Source organism: Salmo trutta, chromosome 31 (genome assembly GCF_901001165.1).
Source record: "Salmo trutta chromosome 31, fSalTru1.1, whole genome shotgun sequence".
Lineage (NCBI taxonomy): Eukaryota > Metazoa > Chordata > Actinopteri > Salmoniformes > Salmonidae > Salmo > Salmo trutta.
This window is the reverse complement of record NC_042987.1, coordinates 4,172,409-4,195,481: the sequence shown is the minus strand read 5'-3', so window position 1 is coordinate 4,195,481 and position 23,073 is coordinate 4,172,409. Positions and strand designations below refer to the sequence as shown.

General features: G+C 42.9%; 2 protein-coding genes and 1 pseudogene across 9 annotated transcripts in view; all 3 read right to left on the bottom strand.

The window, feature by feature from the left end:
• Nucleotides 1–5,189: 5,189 nt before the first annotated feature.
• LOC115169156 (yjeF N-terminal domain-containing protein 3-like) lies at nucleotides 5,190–10,701 on the bottom strand (annotated as a pseudogene).
• A 1,659-nt stretch (nucleotides 10,702–12,360) lies between these two features.
• Nucleotides 12,361–17,353, bottom strand: LOC115169370 (NADH dehydrogenase [ubiquinone] 1 alpha subcomplex subunit 13). Its single transcript, XM_029724929.1, has 5 exons — nucleotides 17,188–17,353; nucleotides 16,239–16,317; nucleotides 16,053–16,124; nucleotides 12,817–12,886; nucleotides 12,361–12,618 (listed from the first exon to the last, which is right to left on the bottom strand). The coding sequence occupies exons 1-5, from the start codon at nucleotides 17,279–17,281 to the stop codon at nucleotides 12,499–12,501; spliced, it is 435 nt and encodes a 144-aa protein (XP_029580789.1). The 5' UTR covers nucleotides 17,282–17,353; the 3' UTR covers nucleotides 12,361–12,498.
• Nucleotides 17,354–17,875: 522 nt separating this feature from the next.
• LOC115169368 (transcriptional repressor p66-alpha) overlaps nucleotides 17,876–23,073 on the bottom strand; it is a 74,388-nt gene continuing 69,190 nt past the window's right edge. For all 8 annotated transcript variants that reach the window (XM_029724926.1, XM_029724928.1, XM_029724924.1 and 5 more), the window contains exons 8-11: nucleotides 22,038–22,311; nucleotides 21,412–21,863; nucleotides 20,471–20,693; nucleotides 17,876–19,971 (exon numbers count right to left, since the gene is read on the bottom strand). In XM_029724926.1, the coding sequence (XP_029580786.1) occupies nucleotides 19,835–19,971; nucleotides 20,471–20,693; nucleotides 21,412–21,863; nucleotides 22,038–22,311 (1,086 nt within the window). In that variant the 3' untranslated portion in view covers nucleotides 17,876–19,834. The remainder of the gene's footprint in view (nucleotides 19,972–20,470; nucleotides 20,694–21,411; nucleotides 21,864–22,037; nucleotides 22,312–23,073) is intronic.

Sequence of the window (23,073 nt, the reverse complement as noted above, 5' to 3'; positions counted from 1 at the left end):
CCATCGCCGTTCCAAGGCTCTTCTTCAGTCAGATCTCAGAGTAGAAGACTCAAAACACTTTGTAAAGGCTGGGGACATCTTGTGGAAGCAATAGGAAGTGCCAAAACATTCCTCACCCCCTTTGTTTTTCAATGGTATAGGCTTAAAGTCAATTCAACACATCAGGTATCCACTTCCTGTCAGAATCTGTCTCAGGGTTTTGCCTGCCAAATGAGTTCTGTTATACTCACAGACACCATTCAAACAGTTTTAGAAACTTTAGGGTGTTTTCTATCCATATATAATAAGTATATGCATATTGTAGTTACTGGGTAGGATTAGTAACCAGATTAAATCATTTTTTTATCCAGCCGTGAAAATACTGCCCCCTATACCCTAACAGGTTAAAAAATCCCATGGCACTTAATGTAAGAGTAGGGGTGTTAGCCATGACCCCAGGGTTAAATTCTTAACCTGCCACCATTCCATCATTGTCACCTAATCATCCCCCTCATTCCTAATTGGCGTCACTCCTCACCTCCATCTGATAACTGTGGTGAGCGTTCTGGCACAATGGTTGCCGTGCATTGGTGGATGAGGTGAGTTTCCCCCTTACTATGTGTAGTGCTTTCCGATTACCTCAGTTGGTAGAAAAGCACAATATTAATCCAATCTATTAATACTTATGGAAGATGCAAAACATTTGGAAATTACAATAAATAGATGGCAAAGTCAAAGATACTGGTTTCCATCTGTAGCAAAGTTTTCCCTATTATTATTGACAAATCCAGCTCCAGAACCAGCCTAATCTCCACTACCCAAAAGGAAAATTCTTGCGAAAGTTTAATTTTGTTTTTGTCTGGGGAATGCAGTTAACAATTGATTAACCGTTGTGTGAAGGAAGCTTAGGCTCCTCTTTCGTGAAAGGATACTGAAGGCCAAACCCCTTCCTTCTGCAAGTTTCAACTGTTTATCATGGCCAAAAAGGTCATTTCTGTTCATGACTTAAAATATAGACAATTTTGACTGGTTGTGGAAACTTTATCTGCACACAGGCTTGAAAAATCACCACACCCGTTTAAGCACCGCCTTCGCCCAGCCCTGATTCGTCCAAATAATCAATGACAAACCACATTACTGCTGCTTGTAATCACAATTCTACATAAGGCTTGACAGATTCTCGCGGTTTAATCTGTCCCGTGAGATTAGAAACAGTCTAGCCAATCGTAATACGGTGTGGGGAAAAATTAAAGGTCAACAATTAAGGTTAACAAGATGGCTAGCCGTGGTTAGCATGCTAGCTAGCCATACTAGCTACATATCCATCGAATTGGCAACAAATATTATATAATCAAAGAATGTGTTTTCCCACCAAATGGATTTGGTGCGGATGAATATCAGTGCATGATGACGTAATGCGCACAATGTACTTTTTTGCTCAAGTGTTCATGTACCCATATCGCATTTTCAACTCTACCAATTTAGTTTTGTTACAAACTGTTGCGTTAAATAGCAAATGTGCCCCCTCTGGTCTTGGCACCTGCACTCTAGCCAACTGCTAGCAGATACAGTGCAGGTAGGCTGTGAGGATTGGCTAGTCTACGTTATGAGATTATTATGGATAAGAGCGAGAATATCTTTATTTGTTAAACAGTCAAGCATAATTTCACCAGAATAAGATGCTCTGTATTTATAGGAAAGCAGCATCAAGCTCATTACTGCTCATTTTCACCACCCTGTGAAGTTAACTTATTTCATCTGTAGCCTAATAAACTGCATGGTTTGAGTCGTAGTGGGAGGACCATATCATCGTGTGACTCTTACTTATCCCAAATATTAATATAATAATGGTCAAGTTTCCACTGCCTTTTCCTGCATAATACATTTTACTGACAGAGCCCACCATGTCATACGAACAGATTGTCGGCATTTATAAAATTACACCGACATTTTTCCTTCACAGCTGTCATGATTTTTGACTTGACTCTCATAACTGTGGCTTGAAACGTGGTTGACAGCCTAGCCAATAGGTTCCCTATTTGATGTTTCTCAAATGGGTATCTTCAGTCAGTATCTCGTGTGACCACCATTTGCTTCCATAATACGTGACAGAGTTGATCAGGCTGCTGATTGTGGAATGTTGTCCCAGTCTTCAATGGCTGTGCGAAGTTGCTAGATATTTATGGGAACTAAAACACTCATAAACATTGATCCAGAGCATCCAAAACATGCTCAAATGGGTGACATGTCTGAGTATGCAGGCCATGGAATAACTGGGACATTTTCAGTTTCCAGGAATTGTGTACAAATCCTTGTGACATTAAGCCATGCATTATCATACTGAAATGTGATGGTGAATGAATGGCATGACAATGGGCCTCAGGATCTTGTCACAGTATCTCTGCATTCAAATTGCCATCTATGAAATGCAATTGTTTATTGTCCATAGTTTGTCTGCCCATACCATAATCCCACCGCTACCATGGGGCACTGTGTTCACGACGTTGACATCAGCAAACCTCTCGGCCATACGATGCCACGTGGTCTGCAATTCTCTAAATTGACATTTGAGGGGGATAATGTTACAGAAATGTATATTAAATTCTCTCGCAACAGGTCTAGTGGACAAAACTGCATATTTTAGTGGCTTTTTATTGTCCCCCAGCACAATGTGCATGCATCTGTGTAATGATCATGTTTAATCCACTTGATATGCCACCTGTCAGGTGGATGGATTTTCTTGGCAAAGGAGAAATGCTCACTAACAGGCATATAAACCAATTTGTGCACAACATTTGAGAAGCTTTTTGTATGTAGGGGATCTTTTATTTTAGCTTATGGGACCAACACTACATGTTGCGTTTTATTGTTCAGTGTATTAGTAGCCTGCGTCATTCTTCGGGGGTGGAACCTAAACAAGCATTTCCGCTCTAAGGCAGGAATTGTCTACGGTTGACATTGCCTTCTGGTGGTTGCCTTTTTTTAAAGGGGCATAATCTAAAATGAAGTCTCCTAATGGAAGCTAGGGTGAATTGTATCTACTGAATTCAAGTGTTCCCCTCCCCACAACCTCGTTGGAGACTCACTTTTTAGTCTTCTGCTTTTGGTTTTGTCTAACAGCTGAACATATAATTTTTTTGATATTGAAAAGATGCAGCAATTTAGATGGTACAATGATTCTTTAAGCTTGCTTTTGTCACAAACTGAAATTAGGCTAATGTAGGATTTTGGTTACCAGGAAATGGCAGTGATATCTTTTGAACGCTTGCTCGAAATGCCCATGCCTCAGAGTGACTGATTTGAAGAGAGGGATGGTGCGGCCTTCCAATTTGATAAGAGACAGACCAGCTTTGGTTGAGAAATCAGAGGGCTGCACAGTTAAAGGCAATTTTTCATTAGAATGTAAAAGTATTGAAACAATATTACTGCAGATATTAAGGACAATTTTTTTTTTTTGAACCTTCAATGCAAAAAATATTACGTTGAGCCTTTAAGTGTATCCATTAAGCTGCCACTTCTAATGCTCTGACAATACATTGATTCTAATTGGTTTCTTTCATTCCTTGGTCTCAGGTCCAGTGTATGGAGTTGATGTGGGTGTGTGCAGAAGTGGAGTCTACACCAGGCCAGAAATCTGCATTAGTCTGAAGATTTTTGCGTAAATGTTTTTAAATAAAAACCCAACGAATGATCATTAACAATTAAGGTCCTACAAGCTGCCCCTTATTTAGGAAACTGCCGTTAGGTAGTGATTATCACTATACTGACATGTTACAGAATAAACAAATGCGGTTCTGTTTTAATTTGAGTTTCAACATTTTACGGCTCAGTTGTGTTGCAGGTGTTCATGGCTCTTGAAACATATTGGAGCATATGTTCAACTAGTAGTTTTTATGTGACGTGTTTGTACATGATGTATTGTGAATTCAAATCTTCAATAAAGGTTTAAATCATTACGTGCCCAATCCCATATTGCTTACTTATCCAATTATTTCTCTAAGGAAATAGATGATGGTGTCAAACCTCTTGAGTCTTTCAATTAGACATTGAATTAATGTTCAGTTAAAACCCCTGAAAGACGGCAAGCAATGTTTGGTTATCCCAGCTCAGACAGTGTGCTGCAGTACTCTGGAGCATTTATCATAGGGCAAGATGTTTACCCAGTGCAATGTGCTGCAGTACTCTAGAGCATTTATCATAGGGCAAGGTGCGTCCCACCCAGTGCATAATTTGTAAATTGGGAGGCGAGCCCGAAAGGGGGGTGACCTAGGGAGCTCTGAGGTACCGGAACACATGAAAGAAATCACATATAGAGCGTTGCATGCATTATCGCTTTTGTGTACTAGCGTAAAGGTGCTTGCAGAAGTTGCACACATGGGGAACATCTTTGATTTCACACAATTCAGATGCCTGGAATATTTTTTCATACCTCACAAATGATTGAAATGACAGGCTACTTTGACACTGACAATCTGAGATCAATGAAAACAGCCTTGTCTTGAATCAATCAATAGCCTAGGTCTGTGGAGACATTGTACAATATGAGGAAATGATAACCCTAAAAAAAACTTTCCAGTTTCGCTGACAGCCAATGACGTGCAGCTCACCCACCGGCGATGGCCAATGCGCTCTTGCCTAAAGCTTGTCTCATTTTACTTTGTAAAACAATTCTCTTCACTCAGGTCTATTTGGAAGTTGATTACTTAGCCTACAAACAGATTCGTCTTCTCTTTTCCGGCAATTGTATTTGAAATGTCACGAAAGGCCTGATTTGGCTGACTGCAGTAATTATATAACTTTGGCAAATGTATTTGAATTATCAGAGGTGCTGCGGCACCCTTCCCACGGCTATCATTATTTCCTTACAGAATCAAGTGCAACGCTAGAGAGAGATGTCATTGTAGTTCTGTGATAGATACAGGTGCACTTCTCTCTGGCCACACGTTGGTCTATATAGGCTACAATGTTGCGCTGCGCAAACCATGGGCCAGCCCAACGCAAATCAATTCTTAGAATATAAGGCACTTTTTTTTGGGGGGGGGGGGGGGGGCAGCCAGGAAAATTACAGAAAAGCAATTTAATGAACTGATTGCTTTATTTTTACATTGCAAACAGTGAAAATGTCTCATGTCAGGAAAGGTACCGGATCCTGGCAAATGGGTTCCTGAACGAAACGGTCCAAAACAGAGATGAACAGGATCCGGCTCACATTAAGCACTGGTCTCACCAGGTAATGTGTCCCACTGAAACTGACAGCACACTTCTTTGGTGCCATGAGGGAGATAAGCATAGTCGACATTGGCCTCGTCCCCCTGATATCACACAAATTAGAGGTAATCAAATACAACGGGTGTAGACCTGACCGTGAAAGGCTGACTTACAAGCCCTTAACCAACAATGCAGTTCAAGAAAGAGTTAAGATAAATAAACTAAAGTGAAGGGAAAAATTACATCAAAAAGTAACAAAATTACACTATAAATACATTTTATTAATTGTTCAGCAGTCTTATGGCTTGGGCGTAGAGGCTGTTAAGGAGCCTTTTAGTCCTAGACTTGGCTGTGCGGTAATAGAGAGAACAGTATGACTTGGGTGACTGGACAATTTTTTGGGGCCTTACACCGTTATAGGTCCTGAATGTCAGGAAGCTTGGCCCCAGTGATGTACTACCCTCTGTAGTGCCTTACGGTCGGATGCCGAGCAGTTGCCATACCAGGCGGTGATGCAACCGGTCAGGATGCTCTCGATGGTGCAGCTGTAAAACCTTTTGAGGATCTAGGGACCCATGTTAAATTTTTTCTGTCTCCTAAGGGGGAAAAGGTGTTGTAGTGCCATCTTCACAAAGGTCTTGGTGTGTTTGGACCATGATAGTTTGTTGGTGATGTGGACACCAAGGAACTTGAAACTCTCGACCCGCTCCACTTCAGCCCCATCGATGTTAATGGGGGTCTATTCGGCCCTCCTTTTCCTATTGTCCACAATCAGCTCCTTTGTCTTGCTCATATTAGGGAGAGGTTGTTGTCCTGGCACCACACTGCCAGGTCTCTAAACTCCTCCCTATATGCTGTCTCATTGTTCTCGGTGATCACTGTTGTGTCGTCAGCAAACTTAATGATGGTGTTGGAGTCGTGTTTGGCCACACAGTTGTGGGTTAACAGGGAATACAGGAGGGGACTAAGTACACACCCCTAAGGGTCCTCAGTGTTGAGGATCAGCGTGGCAGATGTGTTGTTGCCTACACTTACCACCTGTGGGTGGCCCGTCAGGATGTCCAGGATCCAGTTGCCCAGGGAGGTGTTTAGTCCCAGGGTCCTTAGCTTAGTGATGAGCTTTGTGGGCACTATGGTGTTGAATACTGAGCTGTAGTCAATGAACAGCATTCTCACATAGGTGTTCCTTTTGTCCAGGTGGGAAAGGGCAGCGTGGAGTGCGATTGCGTCATCTGTGGATCTGTTGGGGCGGTATGCTAATTGGAGTTGGTCTAGGGTTTCTGGGATGATGATGTTGATGTGAGCCATGACCAGCCTTTTAAAGCGCTTCATGGCTACAGACGTGAGTGCTACGGGTCGGTAATCATTTAGGTAAGTTACCTTCGCTTTCTTGGGCACAGGGACATGGTGGTCTGTTTGAAACATGTAGGTCGTTCGGAACAGCTGGTGCTCTCATGCATGCTTCAGTGTTGCTTGCCTTGAAGCGAGCATAAAAGGCATTTAGCTCGTCTGGTAGGCTCGCGTCACTTGGCAGCTCGCGGCTGGGTTTCCCTTTGTAGTCTAATGTTTTTCAAGCCCTGCAACATCTGACAAGCGTCAGAGCCGGTGTAGTTGGATTCAATCTTAGTTCTGTATTGACGCTTTGCCTGTTTGATGGTTCATCTGAGGGCATAGCGGGATTTCTTATAAGCGTCCGGATTAGTGTCCCGCTCCTTACAGTAGCTATTACAGTGAAATAATACCATGCTATTGTTTGAGGAGAGTGCACAGTTTTGAACATGAAAGTTATTAATAAACAAATTAGGCACATTTGGGCAGCTTGTGCTAATGTTGCCTGTAATCCATGGCATCTGGTTGGGAAATGTACGTACGGTCACTGTGAGGACGACGTTGTCGATGCACTTATTGATGTAGCTGGTGAACGAGGTGGTATACTCATGGATGAATCCCGGAGCATATTCCCGGCTACGAATAATATAGATGAGAACTCTCTTGGTAGATAGTATGGTCTACAGCTTATCATGAGATATTCTACCTCAGGGGAGCAATACCTCGAGACTTCTTTAATATTAGACATTGCGCACAGCAGTTATTGACAAATAGACACACACCCCTGCCCCTCGTTTTACCAGACGTAGCTGCTCTGTCCTGCCGATGCATGGAGAAGCCAGCCAGCTCTATATTATCTGTGTCGTCATTCAGCCACATCTCAGTGAAACATAAGATATTACAGTATTTAATGTCCCGTTGGTAGGATAGTCTTAATCATAGATCGTCCAATTTGTTTTCCAATGATTGCACGTTGGTCAATAATACGGAGGGAAGTGGTGGTTTACCTACTCATCGGAAAATTCTTACAAGGCATCCCGGCCCCTCCTCCCCCCTTTCCTCATGCTGATGACGGGGATTTGGGCCTGGTCTTAGGAAGCAGTAGATCCTTCACGTTGGACTCATTAAAGAAAGAATCTCTGTCCTGTTCGAGGTGAGTAATCACTGTTCTGATGCCCAGAAGCTCTTTTCAGTCATAAGAGCCGGTAGCAGCAACATTATGTACAAAATGAGTTACAAACAATGCGAAAAAACAAACAAAATAGCACAGTTGGTTAGGAGCCCGTAAAACGGCAGCCATCCCCTCCGGCGCCATTATCCAACAATATCATATGTCTTATCTTATACTGTACTGGCAGTAAAAGAACACATTACGGCATCATCAGTCCAACCCTATCAAATAACACTAACCTTGGATAGGTTTTTAGCCCTTGGTAATCCAGCCACATCTCAGGTGCATATCATATCAAGCATTTTATTATTGATGCTTTCATCCAAGTGTGTGTGTATACGTTGTGGTCACATGAGGGGATGTCCACGCTGGCGATGGGGATGCCTCGGTGTCTGAGGGAGAGCAAGATGCTGCTGTAGGACTGAACCTTGGTTAGTATTCATTGATTCATAGTAGTTCCCTTACCTCTGCTGGGAGAAATGAGAGGAAAGGGATGTCAGTTCTCTCACATGGCTGTAAAGTCCCGGTGCAGGGCAAGAATCGAGCGCTGAGGGTAGCACACCATGGGTATATAGTCCTGACACAAAGACAGATAAGTGGAGAAGAAGAGGGACTGAGTGTCAAGGAAGTGCCTTTTAGTTAGTTCAGAAAAACACTCCACTGGCAGGTTACTCACAAACATGCGTAAGCGCAGGCCAGACCAATACAGCTGTTCTGACTGGGACCACAGATCACCAAGACTGTAGGATGCCTCTTCAGGGAACTCAGGGGGAAGGCCTGTACATGAGAATTTAATTCCCTAGTTCAAAACTACCCTAAGAAGGGAGAGCACAGACCTTGTTGATAGCGATGGCACAGGCATGGCCCCAGATCTCCATCAGCTGCTGCGGTCCAAAGGGATACTCTCCCAGCAACTGCTGCCTCCTCATTACTGACATCAGGAGGAATAGTTGGAGAAATAGAGATCACTTAAAAGTGTCCTTTAGGGGGTAAAACTCTAGAGGAGGGTGTTACAGTAAATCAAATCAAATTTTATTTGTCACATGCGCCAAATTCAACAGTGTAAGTGAAATGCTTACTTACAAGCCCTTAACCAACAATGCACTTTTAAGAAAAATACCTAAATAAAAGTAACAAATAATTAACAGCAGTAAAATAACAATAGCGAGGCTATATACAGAGGGTACCGGTAGAGTCAGTGTGCGGGGGCACCGGTTAGTCGAGGTAAATGTACATGTAGGTAGAGTTAAAGTGACTATGCATAGACTAAACAGAGAGTAGCAGCAGTGTAAAAGAGGGGTCTGGGTAGCCCTTTGATTAGCTGTTCAGGAGTCTTATGGCTTGGGGGTAGAAGCTGTTAAGAAGACTTTTGGACCTAGACGTGGCGCTCTGGTACCGCTTGCCGTGTGGTAGCAGAGAGAACAGTCAATGACTAGGGTGTCTGGAGTCTTTGACAGTTTTTAGGGCCTTCCTCTGACACCTGGTATAGAGGTCCTGGATGGCAGGAAGCTTGGCCCCAGTGATGTACTGGGCAGTACGCACTACCCTCTGCTGTCTAATCAATGGCCACTGTGTGAGATCAGGAAGCAAGGAGCTGAACTTTCAGTGCATCCTACTCTAATACACACCTCTATTAACAGCATATACAATGAGTGTACAAAACATTACGAACAATTTCCTAATATTGAGTTGCACCCCCTTCTGCCCTTAGAACAGCATCAATTCGTTGGGGCATGGACTGCAAGGTGTCGAAAGCGTCCCACAGGGATGTTGGCCCATGTTGACTCCAATGCTTCCCACAGTTGTGTCAAGTTGGCTGAATGTCCTTTGGGTGGTGGACCATTCTTGATACACAAGGGAAACTGTTGATCGTGAAAACCCAGCAGTTCTTGACACACTCAAACCAGTACGCCTGGCACCTACTACCATACCCCGTTCAAAGGCACTTAAGTATTTTTTCTTACCCATTCACCCTCTGAATGGCACACATACACACTCCATGTCTCAAGGCTTTAAAATCCTTCTTTAACATGTCTCCTTCCCTTCATCTACAGCAGGGAAACATTATTTCAAACCTTGCTTACATTTGTATATGATCTCTCTATTATGCATGGAAACAGATTTCCGCTTGGGAACAGCTGAATTCCTGGTGTTCAATTTTTTTATTTTTTATATCCAACATTGAAAGAAACAAAAAAACTTTGCGGAGCTCAGAAAACATGGGGGCAAAATAAAACCACCAGCAGGCAGCCAGTTGGGGAACCCTGATCTATACTGATTGAAGTGGATTTAACAGGTGACATCAATAAGGGATTATAGCTTTCACCTGGATAGTCTATGTCATGGAAAGAGCAAGTGTCCTTAATGTTTTGTATACTCAGTGTATATCCATTATGAATGAGTGATGCTGGAGGGTGTCTAGCACTGCCTCTTTGCCCCAGATTGGAAGCTGGTGGTGGGTAGGGGAAATGAGGGGGAGTGTGGCATGGAGGGCTGGACTGCTGCAACTGGTTTCTCAAAGTTTTTTCTTCATCTGATGCACTACATTTGCTCTTTTATGGGATTTAGAGGATTGGTTAGGAATTCTATGAGGAAATATTTTAAACACTACTAAATTTCAATTAGATTGATGGTCTGATTTAAAAGAGAACATCAAAAAGCAGGTAAAGACCTCCCAACCCCTCTACTAATCCCTATGGGGCCACAGTAATCCTCAAATGTCACACAGCGGGATTATTCATAACATACGATCAATCTGACACCGGTCTGTCACAATTTCTACAAGAATATTTACATCAATACTTGTAACAGGAATGTGAGAATTTTGAGAGAATGACAGCAAATCATAATGTGGAAACACTATTTTTCAGCATTGTGGAAGGAGAGAGAACTTCCTCAAACACTACACATGAAAAAACATCATCCATTGACAAGAATGCCTTAAGAGTAGCTACATGAGTGAGATGGTGTTCAGTCTCACCTGAGAGGCTTTCTGGGCATTTCCTCCAGGTCATCTTCAGAATCTGTCACAAATTGGTATTTTTGTTTGTCTCGTCTCTCAAACTCACAGTGACGCACACCTCCTGTGTGAGTGATGCCCTTTCAGGACTCAATGTGGGTGAATCTGATTAGTTCAAAGTAAACATCTCAATCTAACTAAGCTAAAGTAAAGGGTAACACACCACTGGAATGCAAAGCAGCTGGGAGGGGTATATGGGTGTGTGCCAGATGCAGGGACCTAGTAACCAATTTTCAAGCTCCCACCGATGAACTGGACATAAAAATCAAAGCATTGAGGCCTCTCACTCCATCTGCACACATAATGAAGCAGTGTTTCATCCAGAGACAGCAAAAGGCTGAAAGGAACAAGGAAAGGGCAAGTCTCTTCATCTGTCACAGTTTTTCTTTCAGTGTTGAACATAGTCTGGGTGTAGTGACATGTGTTGGCCCCCTTTGTTGAATGGGACAAAATAATTGCTGAAGACATTACCACTGAATCAGGATCAGCCTTTCTTGCCCCAAACTTTTTTGGGGGGACATTTATTGTATTTTATAACATACAATCTACCTGCAGTGAAGCCGCTCAACGTTTACATTGCATTCAGTCATCTAGCAGACACTCCCATCCAGAGCAACCCACAGGAGCAACCAGGGTCAAGCGCCCCACCCAAGGGCACAAGGACAGATCTCCAGCCAAGTCAAATCGGGGACACGAACCAGCGACCTATCGGCCACCGGCCCAAGCTCCCAACCGCCAGGCCAACCATTCAAGATTCCCCCACAGTTCCCCGAGAGCTGCCCCTCAACCGCCCGAAAAACCTCCCCTTCCACAGCTGTCAATATACTGATCCTCAAATGAAACTGGTATACTTTCCTATTTATGCTATTTTTGTTCCTCCGCCAGTTGATCTTTTATATTGGGCAGATAGACCAGTTCCCTACCTCTTGCCCCAATCTTAACCATAACAGAATAATAAATAACATGCACAACTGACTTAAGATCTGTGGCCTGTTTGGACTGGATTTTGGTTGCAAATAGAGAAGTAATGTGTAGTTGACACAGTTCTCCACATGACAGAGGCATGTCTGTTCTACACAACACATTTCTATCATGCGGCTGGGCATTCTTTTATATAGAGCACTCCTGAATAGGCTTGGTGATGGTCCTTGCCTCCACTGACCGCTGCACAGTCAGGCTTCCTGTTGTAACAGGTGCCAGCACAATGAAGAGCAATTGAACCTGACTGCATCTCACTGAATAGCAGGCTAAAAGGAAAACAACTTTATTTGGTTGAAATTCCCCAACAAGGCTCAAAGGAGTCTGAAGAGTAGCCTGTTTGGCACCGCTCAACAGAATCACTCCGTCCATGAGGGCTGGAAGGCTGTGTTCGGGGCTGCACAGACAGCCATTGTTAATAAAGGCAATCCACATTGCATTGACAACATGTTTGCCTATTCTATTGCATATTGTTATAAGGGAAGAATTCAGGCTTGTGCTTTGAAAATGTGCTTACATGTTGGGTAGACTACACACTTTCACTAACCTGGAGGTAAAAAAAAAAAGCAGGAACTCGATGACATAACCATGTAGGCCTGGCTATAGAATAGAATACATTCAAGATCCTGTAATATTCCTTCAGTAATTAAAATAAACAAAACCGACAGAATCAGTATGGGGTACAGAAAAGATCACTTTAATATAGAACATTTACAAGCTGTGTGGAGTTGTGGACTCCGGTCAAAAGGGTACTGGCTGTGGCTGGTATGGTAGCTGAGGTGTACTGGAGTGACACAGTTGGACTGGGGGGTGGCTACACGTACCACAGGAAGCCAAAGCGCTTGTGGAGAAGCTCTTCACGGGGTCGAAGGTTAAACAGCTCCTCGGTGAGAGGGGCCACCCAGCGATCTGTGTGGAAGACATTCTCGCCCACCTAGACGGAAACAAATAGGAGCTTAGTATTCATCATCACCGTAGAATAAGCAGCATTGCAGAGTTATTTCCTTTTCTTGCTTCCATTTTAGTGCATATTCTAGAACATTTAGAACTACCATTTGCCGCTTCATGACAATTGACAAATAAAACAGATGTTTGTCTGTCTAGACTGAAATGGAATCAAGCTTCTCTTTACCTTCCAGCCTGGGACATCTTTCATTACAACTGCTTCCTCCTCCAGATTCTCCCTCAGCATCCGTAGTTGCCTAGAGAAAAAAATAAAATAAATCAGCTAAATTCAGAGCTCCTAAAACAGATAATTCATGGGCAGTAACTAGGTTTCCATTCAATTGACGACAGATGTTCATGTGAATATTCTAAATTCTGCATGAAGAAAATATTCACATTTTCCCAACAGTGTTGTTTCCATTAAACTGACTTATTGTGGATCACATATAAATAAATTGCGTGATGTAGTCCACAAAAAAAATATACTTTTCCCACTTACATTTTTTATGTAATGAATAAAATGTTCAATGTGCTTCCCTCGCATTTTTATCTGTACTGATAATTTTGTCACAAACACTTAAATAGTAAATGTGCCTACTCCGGTCTTGTATTAACTACTGATAGACCTATCACAGAGCTAGTTATACTGTATTAACTACTGATAGACCTATCACAGAGCTAGTTATACTGTATTAACTACTGATAGACCTACCACAGAGCTAGGTATACTGTATTAACTACTGATAGACCTATCACGGAGCTAGTTATACTGTATTAACTACTGATAGACCTATCACAGAGCTAGTTATACTGTATTAACTACTGATAGACCTATCACAGAGCTAGGTATACTGTATTAACTACTGATAGACCTATCACAGAGCTAGGTATACTGTATTAACTACTGATAGACCTATCACAGAGCTAGTTATACTGTATTAACTACTGATAGACCTATCACAGAGCTAGTTATACTAGTTGTAGCTCTAGTCAATAGCTCGCAGATAAACTGCAGGTATGTGCAGGTAGGCTAGTCTACATGATGACATTATTACAGTGCCTTGCAAAAGTATTCATCCCCCTTGGCGGTTTTCCTATTTTGTTGCATTACAACCTGTAATTTAAATGTATTTTTATTTGGATTTCATGTAATGGACATACACAAAATAGTCCAAATTGGTGAAGTGAAAAAAATAACTTGTTTCAAATAATTAAAAAAAAATGTAAAACTGAAAATTGCGTCCATAGTGCGTCCATATGTATTCACCCCTTTGCTATGAAGCCCCTAAATAAGATCTGGTGCAACCAATTACCTTCAGAAGTTACATAATTAGTTAAATAAAGTCCACTTGTGTGCAATCTAAGCGTCACATAATCTCAGTATATATACACCTGTTCTGAAAGGCCCCAGAGTCTGCAACACCACTAAGCAAGGTGCACCACCAAGCAAGCAGCACCATGAAGACCAAGGAACTCTCCAAACAGGTCAGGGACAAAGTTGTGGAATACAGATCAGGGTTGGGTTATAAAAAAATATCAGAAACTTTGAACATTCCACGAAGCACCATTAAATCCGTTATTAAAAAATGGAAAGAATATGGCACCACAACAAACCTGCCAAGAGGGCTGCCCACCAAAACTCAGACCAGGCAAGGAGGACATTGTTGCCTCTCTGAATAAAGAGACCAAAGATAACCCTATAGGAGCTGCAAAGCTCCACAGCGGAATTAGAGTATCTGTCTATAAGACCACTTTAAGCCGTACACGCCATAGAGCTGGGCTTTACGGAAGAGTGGCCAGAAAAAAACCATTGCTTAAAGAAAAAAATAAGCAAACACGTTTGGTGTTTCCCAAAAGGAAACACTCCCCAAACATATGGAAGAAGGCACTCTGGTCAGATGAGACTAAAATTGAGCTTTTTGGCCATCAAGGAAAACGTTATGTCTGGCGCAAACCCGACACCCCCACCCTGCTGTGGGGATGTTTTTCCATCGGCAGAGACTGGGAAACTGGTCAGAATTGAAGGAATGATAGATGGCACAAAATACAGGGACATTCTTGAGGGAAACCTGTTTCAGTCTTCCAGAGATTTGAGACTGGGGCGGAGGTTCACCTTCCAGCAGGACAATGACCCTAAGCATACAGCTAAAGCAACACTTGAGTGGTTTAAGGGGCAACATTTAAATGTATTGGAATGGCCTAGTCAAAGCCCAACCTCAATCCAATTGAGAATCTGTGGTATGACTTAAAGATTGCTGTACACCAGCGGAACCCATCCAACTTGAAGGAGCTGGAGCAGTCTTGCCTTGAAGAATGGTTAAAATCCCAGTGGCTAGATGTGCCAAGCTTATAGAGACATACCCAAAGAGACTTGCAGAAGTAATTGCTGCAAAAGGTGGCTCTACAAAGTAATGACTTTGGGGGGGTGAATAGTTATGCACGCTCAAGTTCTGTTTGTCTTGTTTCACAATAAAAAATATTTTTGCATCTTCAAAGTGGTGGCATGTTGTGTAAATCAAATGATACAACAACCCCCCCCCCCCCCCCAAAAAAAATCAATTTTAATTCCAGGTTGTAAGGCAACAAAATAGGGAAAATGCCAAGGGGGGGTGAATACTTTCGCAAGCCACTGTATGTATTAAATATATTTATATTTTCCCAAACGGTAGTCAAGCATCGACCATCATGTCACCAGAATAAAACCCTTGATATTTATTGGAAAGGAGCATCAAGCTCATAACCATGCACTTTCACCACCCTGTGAAGTTCATCGTAACTTATTTCATCGGTAGCCTAAACAGCATGGTTTCCCCGAGTCGTTAAAGATAGGTTACTTACTAACTCAGGTTTGATCACTAGTTTCTCCTTTCATCTGTGGTGCTGCTTTCCTGTGCTAGTCTACAAGTGCAGCTCTAATAATGGGCTGCTTAATTATCTACAGTATATATACAGTGCATTTCATTACATTTAACAAAGATGGGCTACTTACTAACTCAGGTTTGATCACTAGTTCCTCCTTTCATCTGTGGCGCTGCTTTCCTGTGCTAGTCTACAAGTGCAGCTCTAATAATGGGCTGCTTAATTATCTACAGTATATATACAGTGCATTTCATTACATTTAACAAAGATAGGCTACTTACTAACTCAGGTTTGATCACTAGTTCCTCCTTTCATCTGTGGCGCCGCTTTCCTGTGCTAGTCTACAAGTGCTGCACTATCATATCAGCTGCTTAATTAGCCATATGTACTATAAGCCAAACAGCTGGACAGACTGTAATAATATTACTTAAGAATGCTTTACTTCAATCCCTACAGTAATCTGATTATGTAATGCGTTACCCCCAACACTGTTCATTGGCAAAATTGGCACATCACCTTTACCCCTGTTGAAGTAGCCTTTGACTCTCTCTCTCTCCCTCTTACCTCCGGTCCTGCTCTGCTTGCAGCAAAGGCAGAAGAGCTATCCTCGCTTCCAGCTCCTCAATCTGCAACCGCCTACAACACACCAGCAGAACATAACATAAGGACATTGACCAACAATAACTCATCACAATGATCTGAATTGGTACAATGAATCAGTGACATTAACTGGATTATGACAATTCTTACCTCCTCTCCCTGTTCCATTTGAAGAGTCTCCAATAACCGAAACACATGACACCAACTCCAATGGTGAGCATGCTATACCCTGAAAATAAGAATGTATGTTAATTGTCAGCCATTTATTTCAGCAAGATAAGAATCACCACAACCAATTTGACCACTAATGCAAGTTACTAATCAGAGTGAAAAGGTTTGGGAACACATGATGTAGGCTATCCTACCTGCACTGTATCGGCGAGCTGTTGGCTAGAGCTCATATGCCAATATACCAGAGTGGGCTCACTCACCATTTAAAATTCGATGGAAACTCATTTAACTTATATTGTTTTATTCGGTACATGGGAATTGAACCGCAAAATGTATGTTTTATGTGCACTACTTCATCATGCAAATACTTTTATCCGCAACAAGTCAATTTGATGGAAACGCATCTCTGATGGGAAAATGCACATTGTTTTTATGATGAGTTTTGACATTTCGCATGAAAGTTTCGCCAATTGGATGGACACCTAGCTACTAGTGTTTTGTTGTTAGATCTGTTACATTGAACTTGGACTGACCTGTTAATCGTTTACATTACTGCGCCATGCATGGCATACATTCTAATAAAGCCAACACAACCCTAATTTTCAAACGACTAACAAGGTGGAATGCACATGTACAAGATGTTTCACTGATTAGACCTCACCATAAAACTAGGCAACTGATTCGTTTGCCAGCTAAGCTAGCAAGCTAAACGAACCAACTATAGTTGGTAGCAACTACACTTCGCTACATCGGTTTGCATATTTATAAAGTACAATAGTGGGATAATAAACATGGTAACAACTATTTAATGTGTAGAATAAATTGCTAAAATATTAAACTTGTTAGCCACTAGCATTGGCGTAATTGTTTGACTGTAAAATGATCTAGTCAGAACTTCGCCCATTCCAACTGTAACTAGTACACTGACCAGAAAGGCCCCGTTTCGGGAGGTTTCTCTTATAATCGACAGGTCCATAACCTCCCGGAGGAGGCATGTCCTGCTTCACCTTGGACGCCGCCATCTTCCACTCCTTCCCTTCTCCAAAACAGACCGGAGCGGTTTTCACTCGGTGGTATACAGCTACGACCGGAAGTGACTTTTTCGTAGGAGGTTACTCCTCGATCGCACCCAACAATGTGTTGCGTTTAGGAACACCAGAAGTACATCCGTTTGCCTTTTAGTGTTGCGTTGCAGAGGCAGTTGCAGTTTATTGAATGTATACATCAAATTGTGTCATGGAAAGTCAAGTCCTGAAAAATAATACTATGACTGGCAGAATCAACAATTTAATGACACATTGCCACTAAATGGAAGGGTTCAAATTACTTCGTCTTTTTATTGGTACTTCTTGGAGCTGGGAAACATTAAACCAAACAAATTGGACAATCAGTTTCCATGAAGGGATGGGAAGGTTACCGTTTGACAGTGAAGAGCCCAAACTACCCTAAGTAACAGGGTGGCTGCTGGCCGTCAGTGTTGTGTAGTGGTTCTGTGGCCCAACTTCAGTTCTTGCGCTAGGTGTCATGTTTTTCATATTTCTCAGCGATGGCATCTGAACTAGCACTGAAAATGATTTCCTAAACAATTTTGACAGCAGTAGACAGAAACCCAAACAGAGATGTTAATTCATTTATAAACCACATAGCAGGCCTATGGAACTTTTACAGAAGAGAATTACAATAGAAGAGAACAAAAGTGAAAAGCGAGTATGAGACTACTTGAGGAAGTAAAAGGAGCCTACAGCAGCACTGTAGTAAACCCAATTACCTCACCACAGGCCTGTCTGGGATACAAGTTATTGGTCCTGATGCCAAGCATACAAAATCAATGAGTGATTTCAATATAAGACATGTTTATTCTCTCCTCTGTCTTTTGTACATCCTCAAACTTCACCAAAAAGTTGCTGTACCTAACCAAGCTTCATGACATGGCAACCAAAAACCTAAACTTGAAATGTACCTAAGCAGGTGACAATACCTGCAATGTAAACTTTTTTTCTTATCACCAGATGAGAACATTTTGTAAAATGATCTGGGATATGACTCCTTTGAGTCTAGAATCTTATGTCTTCCACTGAAACTTTGTTTGCATGTAATTCAGACAGTCTTTATTATGCCACTAGTTCTCTTTACAGACATGTTATTACACATATGAAGGGACAACTCGGAATTAAATAATGTAAAACCAAAGCAGAGGCTACAGACAAACATATAATAAAGATATCCTCTCTACTTGTTCTGCTTATGTGAAAGCTCTGTCAAACTCTGTAAATAGCTGAATAACACATGGTGGGGAAAAAAACCTTCACTTAAAAAAGACAACAAATGTGTATGAGGCTAGTATTAATTGTTCAGTTTTTAAAACCATAACAGGAATTGTTCATTTATACATCAGTCCCCAAAAAATAACCAATAACTTACTGTAAATACCCAACAAATCTAAATCAACTGTTGCTGAGTTTATGCACTGAAAACTTCACTGCTCAGTTTTTGTTTAAAAGGAGAATTTTCCTTTTCTATAAGCAAATAGCATGTTATAGAAAGGTCTAGACACTTTTTTTTCAGTTTCACTTGTTTTTAAGAAACTTACCCCAAACAGCCATTCACTTCCTCATCCTCGTTGTGCCAAAAGGGGGGCTCGGAAAAGACATGAACAAATGCTCCAAAAACACCCTTTTAGAAACTGAAATGCTCTATTGCGATGCAGGTCTTTAGATGTTGTACAAAATGGAATATAACGTTTGGAATGACACAATTGCATGTGTACAACATTAAAGACCTGCATCACTATACTGAGAGTGTTTCTGTATTTAGGTGTTTTTGGAGCATTTGTTCATGTTTTTCAGAGCCCCCGTACTGCGCAATGAACATGAGGAAGTGAATCGTTGGTTCAGGTAAGTACAACTTTTTTAAAGGGAAATCGCAAAAAGTGTGTGGACCCTTCTATAACATGCAATTTACATCAAAAATAGAGATTTGGTTGTAAAAAGCTAACTTCTCATTTAAAGAGGATGTTTTTTGATCATATTTTTTGTCTTATATCTTTTTTTACGGTACTCTTGAATATAAGGCAAACAGTTCAAGCTAGTCAGTCATTTAATCTTGAACACACCTCGACAGTTTGTCTGCATCCCATTGCTGAGTCTATGATGACAGAAGGCCAAGGCTCATTGTTCCGTCCAATAGGTAAAGCTCCATACATCGTTTTCATGGTCGGATATCGACGCACAGTTGGCAGAACGCCATCTCATGAGTTGTTGAGAGAAAAGCAACATTCTCAAACCATCATGAACTCGCAGACATCATGGCTGACGAACATACGGAAGGAAGCCCTTTAGGCACATTTAGTTTTTTCCTTCGAAGTAAATCGCTGTTTATGCACACTGACCAAACATCGGTGAACTTCATAAGAAACAATAGACATGAAAAATAACATAAGAGAAACAAAAAAACTCGGCAAAAAAAAGGAGAAAAAAAAATGTTTGAAGACTGCGTTTCCTTAACTGTAGATTGCATTGTTTGCATTGACAACAGTAGCTATTGGTAAAAGGTTATTGATAATGAGTATGAGATTATTATTTCCACGTGTTAGCTGTCTGGGAGATGGAGCGTGAGGGGATCATGTCCAGGAGGTACTCTCTCTGGCGGGCGTCCACTGTGGACGAGGTCTTATGGACTGGCAGGTTGGGGTTCACATAGGCCATGGTCACACCTGGAGAGAAAGAGGGGAGAGGGGTCAGTCTCTGAATGGGAGGGTGCACTGAGCAGAATAAAACACACGCACAAATAACATTGATATCATAGCAGGGAAATCATGGACTAACTACTATTGGGGAGGTGAGCTAGCCATGGAGTCAAAGGAGAATGCCAGCCACCAGAGGGACTGAAGCAGAAAGAAGGAAACAGAGCATTGGGGACACAAAGAGCAGTCAGATGCCTAGTCCAAAAACAATCCCTGGCCTCTTACGCAGGTGTAAGCAATATTGTGATCCATCTAACCCTCTGATGGGCGTAAAGGAGCTCCAGCCATATTGCTTAAATACTTGTACTTATTCATTGAGACCTGCAAACACCACGGTGGAGGTGACGAGTAAAAGGGGCTACGGGATATTTTTTGGACAGGACAAAAGTTCAGGGTGTAGAGGTAGAGGTTTGGGGGGGGGTAAGTGAGGTGTGGTGGTAGGTTGAGGTCCAAGACGGTATTAGTCTACCTGTGTTGATGTTGTTCTGCTTCCTCCATGCAGTGGCTTGGGCGCTACCACTGCTGCTGTTCCCACTGGAGCTGCCCTTTGAACCCTGGGCAGCCAAGCGTACATGGGCATGCTTACCTGGCCGGCTGACCAAGCCTGCAGCGGCCACTGCACTCTGCAGCTGAGAGGAGGAGAAAGAGTGGGACACCCCCACAGACGGGACACCGCCACGGGAGAGATGGCCCTGAGGTGGAAGGGAGGGAGGGAGAAGGAAAAAGAAGATTGAGTGACAAGATCTGTGTGACAAGAACATACAACACAAGCCAAGGGAACCATTGGGCTATTGCAGATGGGGAGGTTCAAGTCCCTAGTGAGACACATGGTAGAATGTAGGGATGTATTGCAAGAGGAAATGGTAGAATGCTGATCTAATGGGAAAGATGGGATGATCTGTGGCTGAATGTTGGAATGAATGAGTGATGGGATAAATACATACACACATGCACAGTGTAAAGGTTTGAGGTCCTCTAATCAGGGGTGATGGTGGGGGTGCGTTTAGTTATGTATGTTTTGTGTTTTCGTTTCACGCTGTGAGCGAAGTGTGTGCCGGTCCTGGTGGTTATGGGTGCACTTGCTTCCATGCCTGCCCGGGCGTCGGCGGGTCTTGGTCCTTCCCGCCCTTGGAAAATCCCTTCGAGCCGGGGGCTTCGCCCTGCCAGCATCTCAGGCGGGTGGGGGCGAGCGTAACCACTGATCAGAACACCCACTGATGGGAGCAGCCATTTGTATTAAGCAGCCATTTATATTGATTTGTATTGTAGTTGTTAAAAAAATGGAAAAGGGAACCATATGTACGTGAATATTATAACCGTCTATATCTAATTGAATGTGACAGGGCCTGGAGTGGCACAGGTGATGATGTGACAGTTTCAGGGAACTGCTGAGTAGTGTGTCACCCCTACCTGTTTGATGTTGGTGGAGTGGTGGCGTGCAATGCTCTGTCCTCTGTTGTGCTGTTGGTGATGGTGCTGGTGATGCAGAGAGGAGGCCCTAGCCTGGGCCTGAGCCTGTTTCAGCTGCTGGGACACTAGATGCTCCGCCTTCACCGACAGAGAGGTGGATGAGGAGGAGAAAGAGGAGGAGGGGGTGTGAGAGATGGGGGAGGCAGCCTGCTGGAGGATCTGCTGCTCTATCTCCTGTTCCTGCTGCAGGGCCTTGACAAACGCAGCCTTCAGCCTATTGGTGTGCTCGGCCTTCAGGGCCTTCTTCTGATTGGAGGACATGCAATCTGCACAGAGGATGGTCCCGCCCTTGGCCTTGTCTTGCCTCCAACGGCAGGTAAAATCGGTGATGCACTGGGCGCAGGTGAAGGGCTCTTTGATGGAGGGCTTGACCGGGGGCTTCCCTGTTTTAGCTGGGGAAAACAAAAAGGATAGCGCGGAAGGGGGAGGGGTGGGGGTAAGAAAGTGATAGTGATATTATTGTGTAAATTAATTGTACGTAATTTGATGGAATACTGTATGTAGTGTTTGCACCTCTGATGGTATAGTGTTATATAGTGTTTACACAAGCATAATATGTATAGTACCTCTCATCATGGAGTCCAGCAGGTTCTGCACCACATCTTCCAGGCCCACCAGGTAGATGAACTCGTTGTTGGCTGCCGAGGGCAGGAAGTTTAGCTCTGGGGTGGGAAGTTTGGGAGGAGGGATCTCCAGAAGGGTCTTCTCCAGCTGCTTACGCAGGGCTAGCTTAGCTGCGGCCTGACAGGCGGCAGGAGAGTCGTTCACATTGACCACAGACACACTGCTGTTTCCAGACTGGGAGGTCATAGAAGGAACCTTGATGTTAGTTGGGGTGGCCTGGGGGAGAGAGGAATGAGAAGGGGTTGAGAGGGAGAAAGAAGGGGGTAAGATCTTTTTATTTTATTTAACCTTTATTTAACCAGGCAAGTCAAATTCTTATTTACAATGACAGCCTTCCCCGGCCAAACCCGAACGACACTGGGCCAATTGTGCGCCGCCTTATGGGACTCCCAATCACGGCCGGTTGTGATACAGCCCGGGATCGTCCCCGGGTCTGTAGTGACGCCTCTAGCACTGCGATGCAGTGCCTTAGACCGCTGAGCCACTCAGGAGACAAGTGGGGAAAGGTGTCCAGTTGAGGTTGTCACGCATGACAGATCAGATTCATTAAAACGGTTGCACATTCAGGGGGAAAGGATGGCTGAGTTCGAGTGGTTCAATATATCTGAAACATGAATGGAACTGGGTTGATTAATCAAATCGGCAAGTCTCAATTGCACCACTTTATGATTCTGCACAAGCCAGAGATTCTGCTTCTGCACAAGCTAGCTGGCTACAGTTTGTATGCACACCACAGGGAAGGCCAGAAAAGGTGCAACAGTATTGAGTGGCTAGCTAGCTAATTAGAAATTGCTAAAAGTATACATGCAAAAAGTTATTTTGTGCAATATTCTGATATCATAGACAGTAGGTTGAGACGTGATAAATATTGTTTTGACTTGCTACATGACATACACAAGTACTGTATCTTGCCAGCAAGCTCACACTAGCAATGAACAAGTTCAGATGACATCATGCTATGAGTTTATTAAATGCATT